Source organism: Pteronotus mesoamericanus, unplaced genomic scaffold, assembly GCF_021234165.1.
Source record: "Pteronotus mesoamericanus isolate MK-2021 breed Mesoamerican mustached bat unplaced genomic scaffold, CSHL_Meso_final contig_269, whole genome shotgun sequence".
NCBI lineage: Eukaryota > Metazoa > Chordata > Mammalia > Chiroptera > Mormoopidae > Pteronotus > Pteronotus mesoamericanus.
Genome location: NW_026555114.1, coordinates 572,027 through 588,881, shown reverse-complemented (window position 1 = coordinate 588,881; position 16,855 = coordinate 572,027). Strand labels below are relative to the sequence as shown.

General features: G+C 40.5%; 1 protein-coding gene across 2 annotated transcripts in view; it reads right to left on the bottom strand.

The window, feature by feature from the left end:
- ACACA (acetyl-CoA carboxylase alpha) overlaps nucleotides 1–16,855 on the bottom strand; it is a 219,182-nt gene that overhangs the window by 53,097 nt on the left and 149,230 nt on the right. For both annotated transcript variants that reach the window (XM_054574834.1, XM_054574835.1), the window contains exons 44-45: nucleotides 16,027–16,147; nucleotides 15,370–15,480 (exon numbers count right to left, since the gene is read on the bottom strand). In XM_054574834.1, coding sequence (XP_054430809.1) covers nucleotides 15,370–15,480; nucleotides 16,027–16,147 — 232 coding nt within the window. The remainder of the gene's footprint in view (nucleotides 1–15,369; nucleotides 15,481–16,026; nucleotides 16,148–16,855) is intronic.

The window sequence follows — 16,855 nt, the reverse complement described above, 5'->3', positions numbered from 1 at the left end:
GAATACAGAGTGGCAGCCACAGATAGTAGATCCCTGGCTAAAGGGGGCACAGAGTGGTCTAGAGACACTTAGAGGAGAGACTAGAGATGGAGGCTTTGGGGAGAGAACGGAGAGGGTAGCTGTCAGGATCTCGGTGCTGACTCCTCCCCCATATGGCAGCAGCCATCCAGCTCACCCACACCACTCCCCTGAGCAGCAGCAGCAGTGTGAGAGGAACCACTAACCCCGCCCCGAGGAGGGATTCTGCCCCACCCTGTGGTGTCTAAGCTGGCCTGCTGAGTGCAGAGTGATGAGATTAACACCTGAAGGAGTCAGCCACAGACAGTAGATTCCTGGAAGTCTTGAACAGATTGCCTAAGGTCAGATGAGGTCAAAATCTGACATCATCAGAGGCAGATCCATAAAGAAAAAACAGTAGTCTCCTACCACAGAAGTTCACACCACAAAGTCAGGAAATCAAGACTGATCAATTTAAGAAGGAGAAGCAAAAGAGGAGTCTAAAAAATAATGGGAAGACAAAGAAACACCCCCCAGTCGAAGGGAGAGGAGGAATCCCTACAGAGAGAACTAAATGAAATAGAGGCAAGTAAACTATCAGATATTGAGTTCAAAACAACAGTTCTAAGGAAGCTCAATAAGCTCAGTGAGCTCAGAGAGAATTACAAAAAACTACAGGGAAACTATGAGGAACTTACTGCAAACTATATCAGCATGAAAAAGGACAAAGAAATTATCAATAAGAGGCAAGAGGAAATGAAGAATACAATTTCTGAATTGAAGAACACAGTAGAAGGAATCAAATGCAGGCTAGATGAAGCAGAGGATCAAATCACCGAGCTGGAGGATAAGGTAGAAAGAAGATCCCAGAAAGAGCAAGAAAATGAAAAAAGACTCAAAAAAATGAAGAGGCACTGAGGAAAATTCAGGACAACCTGAAACATAATAATATCCATATAATAGGGATATCAGAAGGAAAAGAAGAGGAGTAAGGAATAGAGAACCTGTTTGAAAAAGTAATAATGTAAAACTTCCTTCATTGGAGGAGAGAAAAAGTCACACACGTCCAGGAAGCACAGAGGGTCCCATTCAAGAGGAACCCAAGGAGGCCCACTCCAAGACACATCATCATTAAAATGACAAATATCAAAGACAAAGAGAATCCTAAAGGAAACAAGGGAGAAACAGGTAGTAACATACAAGGAAGCCCCGATACAGCTAGCAGCTGACTTCTCAACAAAAACACTACAAGCCAGAGGGAATGGGAAGAAATACTCCAAGTCATGAAAAGCAAAGGCCCACAACCAAGACTGCTCTACCCAGCAAGGCTCTCAGTTAAAATGGAAGGCAAAATAAGGAGTTTCCCAGACAAAAGGTTGAAAGAATACATCTCCACCAAACCAGCATTGCAAGATATGCTAAAGGGACTGCTTTAAGAAGATGAAGAAAAAGAGTCTATGGATACCCAGGTCCTTTCACAGTCACCAATACTTGATATTACCAGTATTTTTAATACTTATTAATCTGATTGCGACAATGACGTTATTTTGTTACTTTATTATTTGTTGAAACTAAACTTGTTTTTGATATTTCTTGCCTATTTCTATTACTTTTAAAAAGCTTTAAATGACTGTTTGGTATTCTTTATCCATTTTTTGATTAAATGTTTGTAGAATTTCTTCCCTAAAAAAAAAACAAACCCAAAAACTATTAACCCTTTTTTAGATGTGTTGTAAATATTTTCCTATTCTATTACTTGTCCTTTAACTTTTTTTATATGTATATTACTGTATAGTCTTAAATATTTAATATCATATTGTCAATATTTTACTTTATAGCTTCTGGGTTTCAATATTTTACTTCAGGTTAAGAAAAATATTATCTTGTATTTTTTCCTAAAGTTCCTTAGATTTTACATATTGATTTTTACTCACCTGAATTTTTTTTGTATAGTATGTGAAATAGGGCTCTATATTTGTTTTATTTCATGTAATAGTGGTCCATGCACTTTATTTGTTGAATAAGCATTATTTTCCCCATTGATTTGAAGTATCAATTTAATCATATATTACATTGTTAGATATATACATTTGTTTCTAGAATGCTCATTTTATTTCATTGATCTACTTGATTATTTCTGTGCTGGTATCATGTTATTTTAATTGCTGAGACTTTATGGTAGATTTAAATTTTTAAATATTTTATCATGTATTTCGACATTTAAATTAAATAAATAAATAAATGAAATCTCCATTTAAGAAGGAAGGAAGGAAGGAAGGAAGGAAGGAAGGAAGAAAGGACAAATTCCTACCTTTTGTGACAACATGGATGTAACTGGCAGATATCATGCTAGGTGAAATAAGCCAGTTGGTGAAAACAAATACCATATGATCTCACATATAAGTGGAATCTATTCAACAAAATAAACCAACAAAATAAACCGAGGCATGGAAACATGGAGCAGACTGAAAGTGACCAGAGGGGATGGGGAAGGAGGACAATGGTGGAAAACGGGGGAAGGGACTAGACAAAGAACATGTATGAATGGCCCATGGAAATGGACAACAGTGTGGGAGTTGACTGTGGGAGTGGGGAGGGATGGGTGGAGGAGGGCAAAAGGGGAAAAACTGTAATAGAATAAATATGATTTAAAAAAATAAAATTGTGGTGTTTAAAAAAAAGGGAAAAAAATACTCACAGACACAGACAACAGTATGGTGACTGCCAGAGGGAAAGGGGGTGAGGGAGGTAGAAGAGGGTAAAGGGGAGAGGAATGGTGATGGAAGGAGATTTGATTTGGGGTAGTGAACCCACTGTATAATATATACATGATGTATTATAGAATTATACACTTGAAACTATATAATTTGGCTAACAAATGTCACCCCAATAAGTTCAATTAAAAAATAAAAAAAATAAATTTTCAATTAGTTAACATTAAATACTATATCAATTTCAAGTATACAGCACAGTGATTAGATATTTATATAACTTATAAAGTGATTCCCCTGGTAAGTCTTGCACTCACCTGACACCATATAGTGTTGACTATATTCCCTAAGCTGTATTTTACATTCCTGTGTCTACTTTGTAACTGCCAATTTGCATTTCTTAATCACCTCACCTTTTTTATGCAGCCCCCAACCCCTCTTCCATCTGGTATTCACCAGTTTGTTTTCTGTGTCTATGAATTTGTTTGTACATTTATTTTGGTTTTTAGATTCCACATAAAAGTGAAATAATTTTTTATCATTTCTTTAAATAGGTTTTTAATCCCTTGCTCTATCTCTTCTCCTTCTGTTACAAGTGTTATACTCGATGTCCCATAGGTCCCTTATGCTATCCTCATTTCGTATGATTCTTTTTTCTCTTTGCTGTTCTGATTGGGTGATTTTAGCTGCCTTGTCTTCTAAGTTGCTGATTCAATCCTCTGCTTCACCCAACATGCTGTTGATTCCGTCTAATGTATTCTTCATTTCAGTTACTGTATTCTTCATTTCTGACTGGTTCTTTTTTTAATGTTTCCTATCTCCTTTTTGATTTCCAATCTCTTTACTGACATTCTAACTGATATCATCTATTCTTTCCCTAAGTTGAGTGAGCATCTTTATAACCAGTGTTGTGAACTCTGCATGTGGTGACTGCTTGCCTCCATTTTGCTTAGTTCTTTTCCTGGAGTTTTGTCCTATTCTTTCATTTGGAACATGTTCCTTTGTCTGATTTTGGCTGCCTCCTTGTGTTTGTCTCTATGTATTAGGTAAACTTTCTATGTCTCCCAATGCTGGCAGGGTGACTTCAGGTCATTAGTTTCCTGTGGGGTCCAGTGGCACAGTCTCCCTGGTCACCTTAGCTGGGTGCTCCACAAGTATCTCTTATTGTGGGTTGTGTGTTGTGGTTGAGCTTCATTTCTGTTGGCACATCAGTGAGCGAGGACTGGCTATGACTATAGTGGACAAGCAGTTGTGCCAGGAGTTCACCCATGGATCAAGATTTTAGCAGGGCTTTGGAGCCTGCTGAGTTCACCCTGTGGGTGTGCCCTTTGTGGTGCGAATTGGGCATTCTGGTGTGATCTAAAGCCCACCACCAGGTAAGTGTGTTGGTTCTGGGGCCTCTTGGGAGGGACTCTGGTGCAGGCCAAGGTGAGCTGCTACCTGTGTCCAACTCAGAGCCACCTGGTAGGAACAACAAAGTGATCTGAATTTGGTAGCTGCCTGTTAAGGGCTTGGAGAAACCTGGGAGTAGTTATTCTGTGAACTGGGCCTTGCTGCCTCAAGTGCCAAGTTTGTGGCCGCTTAGCAAGAGGTAGAGGGCATGCTCAGGCAAGCTGCTGCTTGTTTGGGGTTGTGGACCTTTGAGAGATTTTTGATGTTTTAAAATTGATTTTAGAAAGAGAAGAGGGGGAGGGAAAGAGAAAAAGAGGGAGAGAGGACAGGAGGGAGGAGATTGAATGAGAGAGGGACATCTACCTTTTTGTTTCACTTATTTATGCATTCATTGGTTGCCTCTTCCTCGTGCCCTGACCAGAGATCAAACCCACAACCTTGGTGTACTGGGATGACGCTTTAGCCAACTGAACTACTAGCAAAAGCTTTTGAGAAATTCCTGGGAAGTCCATAGTGCAGGTCTATACTGACCACTTGTGAGGATTAGCCTCTGATAGAGGTTCAGGCTGGGAATGTGAATTGGGTGGGGCGAGGTCTCGAAGAATCACCGGAATGTGGGGAGAGCAGTGTTAGCCAGGTTAATAGAGTTCGCTTTTGGCACTGGCCTGTGTTTGCAGGCTGTGTTTTTTGGGGGGGTGGGTGGGGAGGGAGTGGGAGGGAGTGATGGGGTAGAGGAGGGCTCAAGAAAGGAACAGTGTCACCTGCTGGCATTTTTAGTTTCCCGAGAAAGCTGCCCCTCCAGCCCTCACCCTGCAGCCAGACAATTCAATTCCTCCCTGTATGTTCCTGGCACTTTTCAAGCTGGTGTCCCTTCCATGGAGCAGACGGTGAGTCTTTGTGAGTGAGTACGTGCTCAGGACCTGTAAGAGGTTGCCTAAGTCTCTAGGAGCTCTCCATCTCACCCAGACTGAGTCTCTGCTGATTTTTACAGCCAGCTGCTGTGAGGACTTCCTGCCACTGGTGCTCTAGGCTGGGAAGTTCTATGTGAAGCTGGAACCCCTGGCTCCTTGGTGGGGACCTTCCATATATCACTCCTGATTTTTAATCACCACACATGGGTGAGGAACTAACTTGCTTGTGCTTCTGCCCCTCCTGCCAGTCTCAATGTGGTTTCTTCTTTGTATCCTTAGTTATAGGTGTTCTGTTCAGCTGGTCTTCAGGTGCTTCTCAAGGGTGATTGTTCTATAATTAAGCTGTAATTTAATTTTGATGTGGTCATGGCAGGAAGCAATTACAGGATTTACTTACACTACAATCTTGACCAGAAGTCTCCTGTTAGCTTTCAAAGCCAGGCATTTTAGGGGCAGGATCCAAGGGTTGGGGTGTCCGGTGTAGGACACAAACCGCTTGCTTCTCAAGGAGTAGCTTCTTCTTTTCTTTATCTCTCTCCTGATTGTGGGTCACCATGCCAGGGGTGGGGTTTTTGGCGAGACCATGTCTCTGCCTTTCCTACCCATGTCATTGTCGCCTTTTTATCCCTTGTTATGAAATAGATGTTCAGCTGGTTTTCAAGCTCTTTTCAGAGGGAACTGCTGCACATGGAGCTATATATTTCTTTGTGTGTCTGTGGGAGGAGATGAGGTCAGGACTTTCCTGTGCCACCATCTTGAACCGCATCTTGAAACTAGGTTTTTCTTTCAACATCCTTATCTGGGCTACAATTATCTAGTAACTATATATAATATAAAGTTGTATTATACTACTGACCCTTGAAGATTACAGATTTGAACTGCATGAGTCAACTTACACACAGATTAAAAAAAAATATATGTACAATTGATGCTTTATATCCCCTGGTTTTGCATCCACAGATTCAACCAACTATGGAATAATCACAGCATTTTCAATCTGTGGTTGACAATCTATGGATATGTATAAGGCTGACTGTATGCACTGTCTTACCCCATTTCATATAAGGGACTTGAGTGTCTGCAGATTTTGGTACCCGTGGTGGGGGTTGGTCCTGGAACCAATGCCCCATGGACACCGAGGGACAACTGAAGTTTTGGGGAAGTCAAAAGTTTTAAGAGGATTTTCAACTGTGGGGGGTTGGCACTCTTAACTCCCATGTTGTTCATGAGTCTACTGAGCTGCACAAACCTGATTTATGTGTTGAGAAAAGGCATATTTTATCAATGGGTCATACAGGAAACAGATACTCAAAACTTGATTACATATTCCAATGCTCGACTTCTCATATTTGCATCTTATGCTACCGGTTAAATACGGGTGAGTTCTTTCCCTTAATAATACCAATTTTTCAATTTCTCTTATGTGCATACTATTTTAAAGGGCTTAAATTCCAGACACTGAAGCATTATTAAAATTAGGAAAGAGCCAAGAATCAACCAGAAAAACTTGAAGCTGAGGCATGGTAATCTGTAGTTCAATCTAAACAGCCCTTAAAGCTTTGCCTTTCATAATTCAATGCTCCTAACTGTGTACATTAGTTGATTAGACTCTGTGAAGATGGCCACTCTGAATGAAAGGGAACATAGCTAGATTTGGATCCATGCACAGGGGACATTCACTGTAATGATGAACAGCCAGAAGGCAGGTTTCTAAACAGTCTCATTTCCAGAGTCTTTATCATATTCACACAGCAGTTTGTGCACAGCCAGGGCCCAGGTCTGTCTTCTTAGAAAAGACTGGAGTCCTTGCATTTCTAATCTACCAACGTGTGCAGTTCTTGCACTTTTAATTTATGAGTGTTTGGGGGGGACCTCTCTGACTTGGGAACATATTGGCTCGGTCTAATGCTTGGAGATTATTAAACTCAGAGCTATGCTCCACTATCAAGTCTACAGATCTTTTATTTAGAAGATATGGTGCTCTAAATGCACAAAGAGCTCCCTGTCACCTTCACATTAAAGCCCCTAGTGCCTGGTAAATGGAATTATATAGCTGTCATCTCCTTTCCCCAAAGTTTTAAGAGTACAATGGGCTCATTTTTTCACACTCCATCCCAGCTTCAGAACTAAGAGACCTACTTTGTATTGATTTAAGGTCTCAGAAATAAATAAACCTGCTTCACTGCTGTGATTCACAACAAATTCATGATACACTATTGCATGATATATTTCAAGCTCTTGCTCTGGCTCTCTTTTTCCTCTGGTGAGTGATGGGGGAGGCGGGAGGTAGTGGGGAGCCACAAAGCTGACAGCCTGATGGTTATTGGAGATGGCTGCTGACTGCAAATCCAAGAACAGACACTGTTGGAGAAGTATGGGATTTTTTTTAAACTGGGGGGCAGGAATCAGAAGCTAATTTACTTGGGTTTCAGGCTGGGGTAGGAAGAAAAGAAAGGTTAAGGGGACAAGGGTAAGGCAGATAGAATAGTAAAGCTTCGATTGAACACTAACTGGCAGAGACAGAGCTATGAACATTTGTAGAAAGAGAGAAAGGTGAAGAAAATCCAGCATAAGAAGATGTAACATATGACTGACTGGGAAATGAAGAAGATGAACCATTCTGCCTTAGCGACCATGTCCACAGTCCTGAGAGGGCACTCAGCTTAGATTCAGAGACAATGTTTTGTTAGGGGCAGGAAGTGCAGAGACTCTACATGCCACAGAAGCTGTGAAGTAGAGGTATTTCTTCATTCCAATACTCAGGAAGCAACACAACCCTGGAGGCTGAAGTGGACACTGTGGAGGGAGGGCACAGGTATTACGGAGGTCCACATGCAGCAAGGGAGCCAGAGGCTGCTCACTGAGGTGAAAGGGTAATAAATTCTAGCATCTAAGATTATGTGCGCCATTGTACCTCAGTCTTCATCACCTTACTGATCCTGAAATAAGTACCACCAAACCTTAGACCCAATGAGCTTTAATTATTACCTAAATACACAGCACCCAAAAAGACCTACCCTCCAATTGTTTATCAGGATTCTGACTTTCAACTCAGCAGGTGGTGGGAAAGCAGGAACCAATCAGACTCTGAAAGCCTGATTATAACACCGTGCGTCAGACCCTTAAGGTCCCACATAGTACTTTAAAGTGGTGTTAAATTTTGGCTGTTCCTCCTGTAATTACTACTTATTTAATACTTTTAGCTTGCAAGAATGTTCTTTATGAATCCAGTTTCTTTTCTGTCTTTGAATAGCATTTTCATCTTTACTACATCTGCTCTTGAGACAAGGCCACACTCTGAAAATAAAAGTACATGAGAAAGATTTTTGGTTCCATTCAGTTGTACATAGGTTAGACCATAAAACAGGGAGTTGTTTTGTTAATTTTGAACACTACTTTTTAAGAGAAGTTAATCTGTACAGAGAAGCAGACTTTAGCTAAACATAGGGAACAACTTTATACAGGTCAAAGGAATTTGCTCAAAAAGTACTGAGCTTCCCTTTAGTTGAGTTTTCAAAGAGTAAGTACATGAGTATTTGGCAATGGTGTCACAGAGGACAACAAAACAATGGTTGGGGGGTTGGACTTTTAGAGGATCCTCCACTCCGAACAATCATAGTTCTATGGCCACTTACTGTCACTATGGATACCACCACTGCCACCACCGCCACATGGCATTTATTTTTCTATAATATAGATTTTTAAAAAGATAAAAATTTTAAATCATTATACTTTGCAATTCCTATTTCTAATCTCACTAGTATGTAATACTTTTACGTATCACTAATATGCGATCTCACTAATATGTAATACCCTAACATGTAGTAAATTTTTTAGATCTATCCTCTCCCCATCCCAATCAAACATGGCTCCCTGACTATAAATCAATACCCATCTTCACAGAGTAACAGAATACTAGAAATTAAAGAGAATTTAAGATTAATAAGGAGAGAAATGGATTTTACAGAGGAAAGTGAGGCCCAGAAAGATTAAAGACCAAAGCTGCTTTACCTATGGAGGGAAATAATCTAAAGGTTTTTGTTTGTTGCTTTTTAAAAGGTTTTATGATTTCAAAAAGTTAGAGCAGGTTTATAATAGGTTGTCAAACATGATAATTCCTTAGTCTACATTCAATGCCCCAGGCAGGGCCTCAGCACTTGCACTTCATCTAGAAGTTCTGGACCAATACTTAACTTCAGGTTCTCCCAGGTCACTAGTCTCTAAGCCACCATACCTACATGGGGCTGTCTTAGAGAGTCAGAAGCAACTTTTGCAATGGAGCTGTAAATGATGAACCCATCCTGCAATTTCTCCAAACCAGAGAGCTCGGGATCAGGCTGCTGGCAGATTACGAGTCACTCAATGACTCACGTATATACGTGGTACAGTTTTCTCCCAAACTTGAGGAATATCAAATGAAAAACAAACAAAACCCCAACAATGGAGCCAGGTTTGCATATGTTTTGTGTGTAGGTGTGGGAGAAGGGCTTGTAAACTAAGATGTTCCCATTACAATCCTTTCTGAGAACTCATTCATTATGCTACAGCAAGGCTTACTAAGAAAGGAAGTACAAATGTCCTCTTTAGAAAGGAGAGCGATCCCATCTGGAGCTTCAGGAGTACAGGGGCTGTCCATCGTGAAAACAGGTAGTTAGGGACTTTTAAAAATGCAAATTGCTGGACTGATCCTTAGAGTGATTATGGGCTATTGTACCAACAAGTCCTTGGGGACTCTTGCAGACAGATGACTGACACATATACTACCCTATCAGAACGGAACATGGTGCCGTTTACATTAACAGCTTTCCCAAGGGCGGTGATTGTCTTTAGATAACATCTACCGGGAAAGTCAATACATTAATGCACTGTACAGTGAGGACTGACACCTAACATTCTCTTAAAGAATTTTTGCCTTCAAAGGATTGGAAAGTATAGAAAATATTGTGTTTGTATTTCTTTTCCAGGGCCTGGATAATGAGTTGCAATGAGAAAGGACCCTAAATATATGCACCTCAGGAAAAACTACAATGCTAATGATTTACTTACATTAACTCATTTAATTCACATAAAAATCTTGTAGAAGGGTACTATTATTATCCCTATTTTAATACAACTGTGACCCCAAAAGGTAGGTAGACTGTCTGAGGTCACAAACTACTAGGTAGTGGAGCCATGAATTTAACCTGGCAGTTTTGCTCTAGAGTCCATGCTTTTAATTATTCTACCTGTTTAAGTTATATGAGAGCTACAATACTGCCTCATTTGAGAGCTAAATCTCCTCTTCCCTCCTTGAGGTTCCGTGACTCTCTTACGTTGTATGCCGCAGAGTCACGGGTAAATGTGCAGAGTGCGCAGTGCAGGCCCCTGGCGCACCAAGCGCATGGGAGGCTCCCTGATACGGTACCCAGTGGCCAGCAACAACTTCACATTTCATAGTGTGCAGATACATTAAAATATATATTTGGAAACTGAAATCAAGAAAGAAACTTGGACCAAGTCTTAAAAGCAAGTTTGGCAGAATTAGCCCCCTACCAGCCTAACATACAGTCCACGCCACACCCATCATATACTTCTTTTTCTAGGTAAATGCAGTGGAAACAGGGGCCTGATCTGGCTAAGGGGTTGAGATTATGGGATTTCCCCTCACCTTAAGCAGAAGCTCTAAAATGCTTATCACAAGGAAGTCACAAAACACACATCCTGAATGAATCTATAATCCATCTATCACAGCCACTGGCATCTGTCTTACTTCCACAGATAGTTAATGTCCAGAGGACAAGCCATAAACTGCAAATTCTGTTTTCTCTGTGTACAAAGAGAGCTCTCACCAAGTCTGGGGCAATGGACTGAGAACTCCAAGGCTCTAGTTTACATCAGTGTCTCTTACAATACTAGGCCTTTCCAGCCTATCTACCACCTGAAATTACGTTAAACACATTAAATAGAAACAGAGAGGAGGAGTTGTGGGGGAGGGGAAGTAAATGCGAAAATTACTGCAAATTTCCAGTGGCACCCTGACTTTGGAGTTTATGACTCTACAAATGGTCTCAATCCCTTAAGAGTCTATCTTACCAGTCCCCCAAGCACACTGGTCACTGCCTTTGCCAGGTCAGCCTGAGTCCCTTCAAGCAGGGTAGTTTGTCACATCCATCAAACCTGCCCTTACCACTCAGTGAGGCATTTCAAGGAATCCGCCACTCACAGCCTCCAGTTTGTAGAGCTGGAACCTATGATCTACTACTTTGAGTGACATGGAATAGCTGGCAGTAGAAGCTTCTCTTATTTATGTCATCACTCTCATGACATTTGGACAAAAAGGAAAATGACCAGACTACTTTCTTGTCTCAGGCTTCATGGACATTAGGCACAAGGGACTGAGCCCATCTTAAATGAAACTTGGGGACATGGAAGTTCATGTTCTAACACTGATCTAGTTTCTGTCAATGGAACCAAGTCACTTTACCTCTTACTGTTTTAGCCTTCACCTGTAAAATGGCTCTGGCACCACTAGCCTACCCAGAAGGTAGCAAGGTGCCAGACAGATGTTCTTGATTATAAGTTTCCAATAAAGTCATCCAGACTGCCTCTAGTCTCCGGCCCATTGCCTTTACTGCAAATGTCAAATCTGCTGCGGCAACGCTCAAGGAAACCCAGATCCTGCCTCTCTCCTCATTTTGGTAATATTTTACAAATAACTGCAGGCAACAAAGAGCAAGACAGGAAAAAAAAAGAAGAAGAAGAGAGAATACACAAATACTGAGATCACAAGGGGAAAGGGATACAAATAGAAATGTGGGGAGCACTTTTTGGTTTTAGAACAAAAGACACAGTGGCAAAGGATGGTGCCCACGAATGAAACATGTAAGTGAACAGTAAAACCAATGAAAGTAAAGCAGGAAACCGCAGGAATATTTTTATTTTATATGCAGGTTACTGCTGTTGGCTACAAAAAGAAATCCTTTAAAAAGGAGGAGTCTTTAGAAGCAAAAGGTAGAATGGTCTAAACTAATTAAAAGCAGAATGGCTAACGATGGGGCATGATCACGTGTGCACTGAGATAGAGTGTAGCCATAAAAGTTGGATGCGTACATGCAGTGTATTAAGTCAGAAATGTGTGTCTCCAGCTTCATATCTATTAAAGGAATAAACAATTTATATGTCTCTGTATTACAGGAATATGATATGTGGAGTGTCAGTCCTTTCTCTTCAAATTAAACCATGTCAAGTCAAGTCAGAGATGGGGTTTGGGGAGGGTAGAGATGGGTGGAGAAAAGCAGGGAGAAAGAAAGTTTTTAAAAAATCTCTGTCTCAGCAAAAGTTTTCATTAAAATTTTAGACAAATGATCCCTGTGTCCTTCTCCCTTGCTGCCTGGGGCTCCATGCTATTTCTATGCAAATAACAACCTCGTGGTTTATATCTTATTATTTCCACCGGAGCTGCAGCGACATGACCTGAGACGTGTAAGGGGTGTGTGTGTGGGGGGAGTTGATGAGGGTGAAGAGAGAGAGAAAAAGAGAGAGAGGGGAAAAGGGAGAGAGAGATGGAGTGGGTATTCACTCAAGTGTGAAAAAATATTGTCAGGAGTGAGCGTCAAGAACAAAAAAAATTGCAGGGATAACGTGTTTATTTCAGTCCCCCCACCCCCAATCCTCCCCCCCACCCCATTTGCAAACCGGCACCTTTTAAAATTCATTGGGCATCAGGCGATCATGCACAATCCATCTGCTTTCACTTTATCATTTGCATTTCATGCCTCCTGGCTTTTGATGTGCTGATACTTTGATGCAGTCAGGAGACGCGCATTATCATTATTTCAATTTTCAAAGGGGTCAACGGGATCGGCACTTGCACACACAGATTTTTTTTCCCTACAACCTCTGCGCACCCCCTCCCTTCTTATTCTTCACCCCAATGTTTAACATAAAGGATGAAGACTCAAAAAGGTGGGGATCAAATGTTTGCAATCTTAAAGCTTGCATGACACCTACATTTCCACTCTACAGTGTTTCAGACATACACAAAGAATTTCTTACACATGGATACTCAAGGAGGCGCACAGACAGAAAGAGAGGGATCTAGAAGATACAGACACAAAGAGACTGAGAGACCAGCACTCATAAAGGAAGAGACATGCTCTTAAGTGACATGCACAAACCCAGAGTATGTGAGACAGATATTTTTACAGAAAGAAAGGTAAACAGATGTGGAAAGTCAGCAGTTCACACAAAGACAGGACCTGCACAATGAGTCAGAGGAAGCAATCCGAACATGAAGCTCCTGTACAGTTTCCTTTTTCATACCTCACGGGTAAAGGGGCAGATAGGACATTCTTAATGAATTTGCATGTAATCGGGTGTCTTCCAGCAACACGACTCTATACTTAAGGGGCAATGACATGAAAATAGTGAGGCAGGAGGAGCAGGATTAGGTAACCTCTATAACTGATCATTCCCTTCAGCTACAAATGATCGTGTTCTTCTGGAAATGAGCACTGTTGGTAAGTTACAGCTGCAGCTTTACTTGTCTTTTCCTGTGCAACCAGACTTCAACAGGCAACCCTGTAGGCTAGGAAGATGGTGAATATAATGAATTTGGTTGGAACAATTTAACCAGATTTTAAGAAAAAAAAACCCAAAAGCTTTTTTAAGGGCACAAACAAAATTCAACTAGCAAGTTTTTAGGCAAAAAATAAAAAACCAGCAACAATAGCCCAACAACAAAGCAACAACAAAACCTTTGCTTATTGTAATATTCTTTGTGTATAACATAGTATCAGGGAAAAATTAAGAAACTCAGTGTAACACAATACATTTCAGAAATGAGCTCTTTGTTAAAGTATGAGAACATTATGGAAATACAGGTATCTTCTTTAAATTCCATTCTCACAGATAATGATACCAACAATTCTCCTCAACATTTGCCAATATCTTATCCTAAGAAGGTATCCAGAAGAGCAACTTGAAAAATTTAGGACACTGCAGTTTCTCCCACTGCAATAATCTCCTTCACTCATGGCAGTTCACAATCTTAACTTCTAGGCTACTTAAAAAAGGGAGCAGGACATCCAAGTTCACTGTTTCTTTCTGTTTCTTTGGTGACAAAGGAAAGCCCAGAGAACACATAAATGCAGAGAACAAGCTTGACCACATCAAACCACCACTCTTCATTTCTGACATCCCCAAAAGCTGATGGAACCAATGGAAGTATCAACATTTTCTACATGGGAATAAAAAAATAGGACACTTAATTCCTATCCTTCCACCTGAAGATCACACCTTGATAAAAAAAATTTGTCTGTGTCTAATAAACACAATATCCAATACAGTTTAGCATGAATGTAACTCCACAAACTCAATCACCAACCCATGTAAGAGAGAGGAAAAAGGAACTGAAATTGTAATGAGGTCTAGCCCTTTCCACCAAGTACTAGGTACTTCTACTTATGTTTTCTCATTTGATCTCCACAGTATCATTTAAAGGTGTAAATTTTCCCCTTTTAACAAAGAAAGAAAGCTGAGGAACTTGAGTTGTACAAGGTCAGCCAGCTGGCCCCAGACTATTACATATTCCTGTGTTCTAAACAGAAAATAATTTTCCTATGCCTGCAAAGAAGTCAGAACATTGTTCTTTGTATCTTCAGCTACTCTTAGATAGTTTTCACTCTTACAAGAAATAACCTTACCATACCTTTTTAATCCTCCTTTGGAAAAGCCACAATGAGCTTGGAATGAAAAAACATAAGCACTTCTTTTGAAGGGAGGAGAAACCTCTATGTCATACTCTTTCTCTGCAATCCATCCATCCACCCATCCATCTTCCCATTCAGTATTGACCAAGCACTTCCTCTATGTACAAGGGACCATGTTACCTGCTCTTTTTTAGAGATGCATTCACACACGTCTCAAAACATTAAAGCCTGATATCCTCAATACATTCAGAGGATGTTTCAGAGGCAGCTCTATGTCTGGAAACAGATCTCAGGTCCCTTGCTCATAGATGAGAAAAAAGGAGGGAGGGCAGAGTAGCAGCATTCAATTAATTCTCTTTCTTTCTAGAAAAACAGACTAGAATGTAAACTCTTTGGAGCAGGAGTTTTAGATGGTTTGTACATAAACATATCCACAGGGCTTGAAACATAAATATATCCCCGACACATAGTAGAGACTCAAAATATTTGTAGAATGAATGAAGGAACAGGCAAGCGAAGCATTGGGTAGGGAAGGTGGAAGTAAAGGTGGAGAGATACATCGAGGGAGGCATGGGCTGAATGGCTTCCTCCCAGTCAGGATCCTGAATCAAGAATTCGCAATAACCTTCAAATAGCTTCACATACTTCTCCCAAACCTTAGAAACTTACTTTGTTAAGGGCCCCAGCTCCTGTCAGAATTAAGTGAGAATTTTCAACCTGGATGGTTCTCTGTCCCAGCCGGACAAGGTAAGCACCAATTCCGATGGCTCGGCACGTAACCTTAAAAAAAAAATCTACACATCACATATTTATGTCCCCTCCCAAGCTGTAAAAACTAAGGCACAGATATGTAAAACCTTCATTAACAGGAAAAAAAATACTGCTTTTATGAAGTCTGTTTGATTAATAATAAAAAATAATAATTTCCTGGTCAAAGGAGAGAAGGTACAAAACTCACTGAATGATTCAAGTATTAAGACACTTAAAAGTTCAGAGCCTCTTTATTTCTCTTATACTTTTGCCCATTTCACAGATGCTTGGCATCTATAGTAGTGGTATGAATAAAGAAAATAGTACGAAGAAAAGAAATTCAAGCTCTTTAAATTCTGGTAGAATATTTGGAGGAATAAACTAAAGGCTAAAAGTAGGTACCAGGTTTATCTGGGAAATTCAATTATTTACACTATCCTAACTTCCCACTATCATGCAGAATTAAACTCAAATTGGAGATATGCAATTTTTAAGAAATGCTCTCATTTTGGACTGAATAACAGGGATGGGGCAAAAAGAAATCCTAGCTACACAGTCAATTCAGGCAAGATTTACCAGGCTAATGGTGATGATCTCATCATAAGCCAATGAGCTTTCTCCAGCAATCATTCCAGAACCTCGAAGGTTCTCTGCTCCAAGTCCCTCTTCCTTCCCAATAATATCAGTTATCTTGTACCTATTGGATACAGACACACCAAATTATAAAGGTTAAACACAGTAAGAACAATCTCGTAAAATCTTAAAATAATCATTATTAAAAGGCTGTTAAAAGCGTACAAAAAGCATACTGATAGCTTATATATGAGTGTAACATCAAGGCTCCATATTCTTTATTTGTGTATCTCTCCGCCTTAGCTTGCTGCCTATTTTGTCTGGAGGCAATAGAGTATAAAAGGAAGAGCAACATCTGGAATTAAGCAGATAGAGTTAAATCCCTGCTCTGACACACACATCAGTGTGATTTAGGGGATAATAGTGACTCTATAAAATGGGGTAACAGTATCTACCACTAAGGGTTGACAAAAGAGTTAAATTAAGGCAACAAGACGACAACTTAACACACAGAAAACAGACTGTAGATGCTCTCTTCTGCTTTCTAGAACAGGTTTCTTAAGGGCGGGGTCAATGTACGAAGTCTGTCCAGAAAAAGTCCAGCCATTGTGAATATTATGAGAACAGTCTGCATGTAACCTAGCAGCCCAGGAGGGTGGGCTGGAATGCACACGCGTGAACAATGATGCCTTCACTGTATTAGTCAGTGGGGGTGGTAGACGACCTTGAGTCAGCATGTGTATTGTGTGGCCATCTCATTCAAAATGACTGAGCGAGTAGAGCGACGAATCTGCCTCAAATTTTGTGTTAAGCTTGAATATTCCTTTGTGGA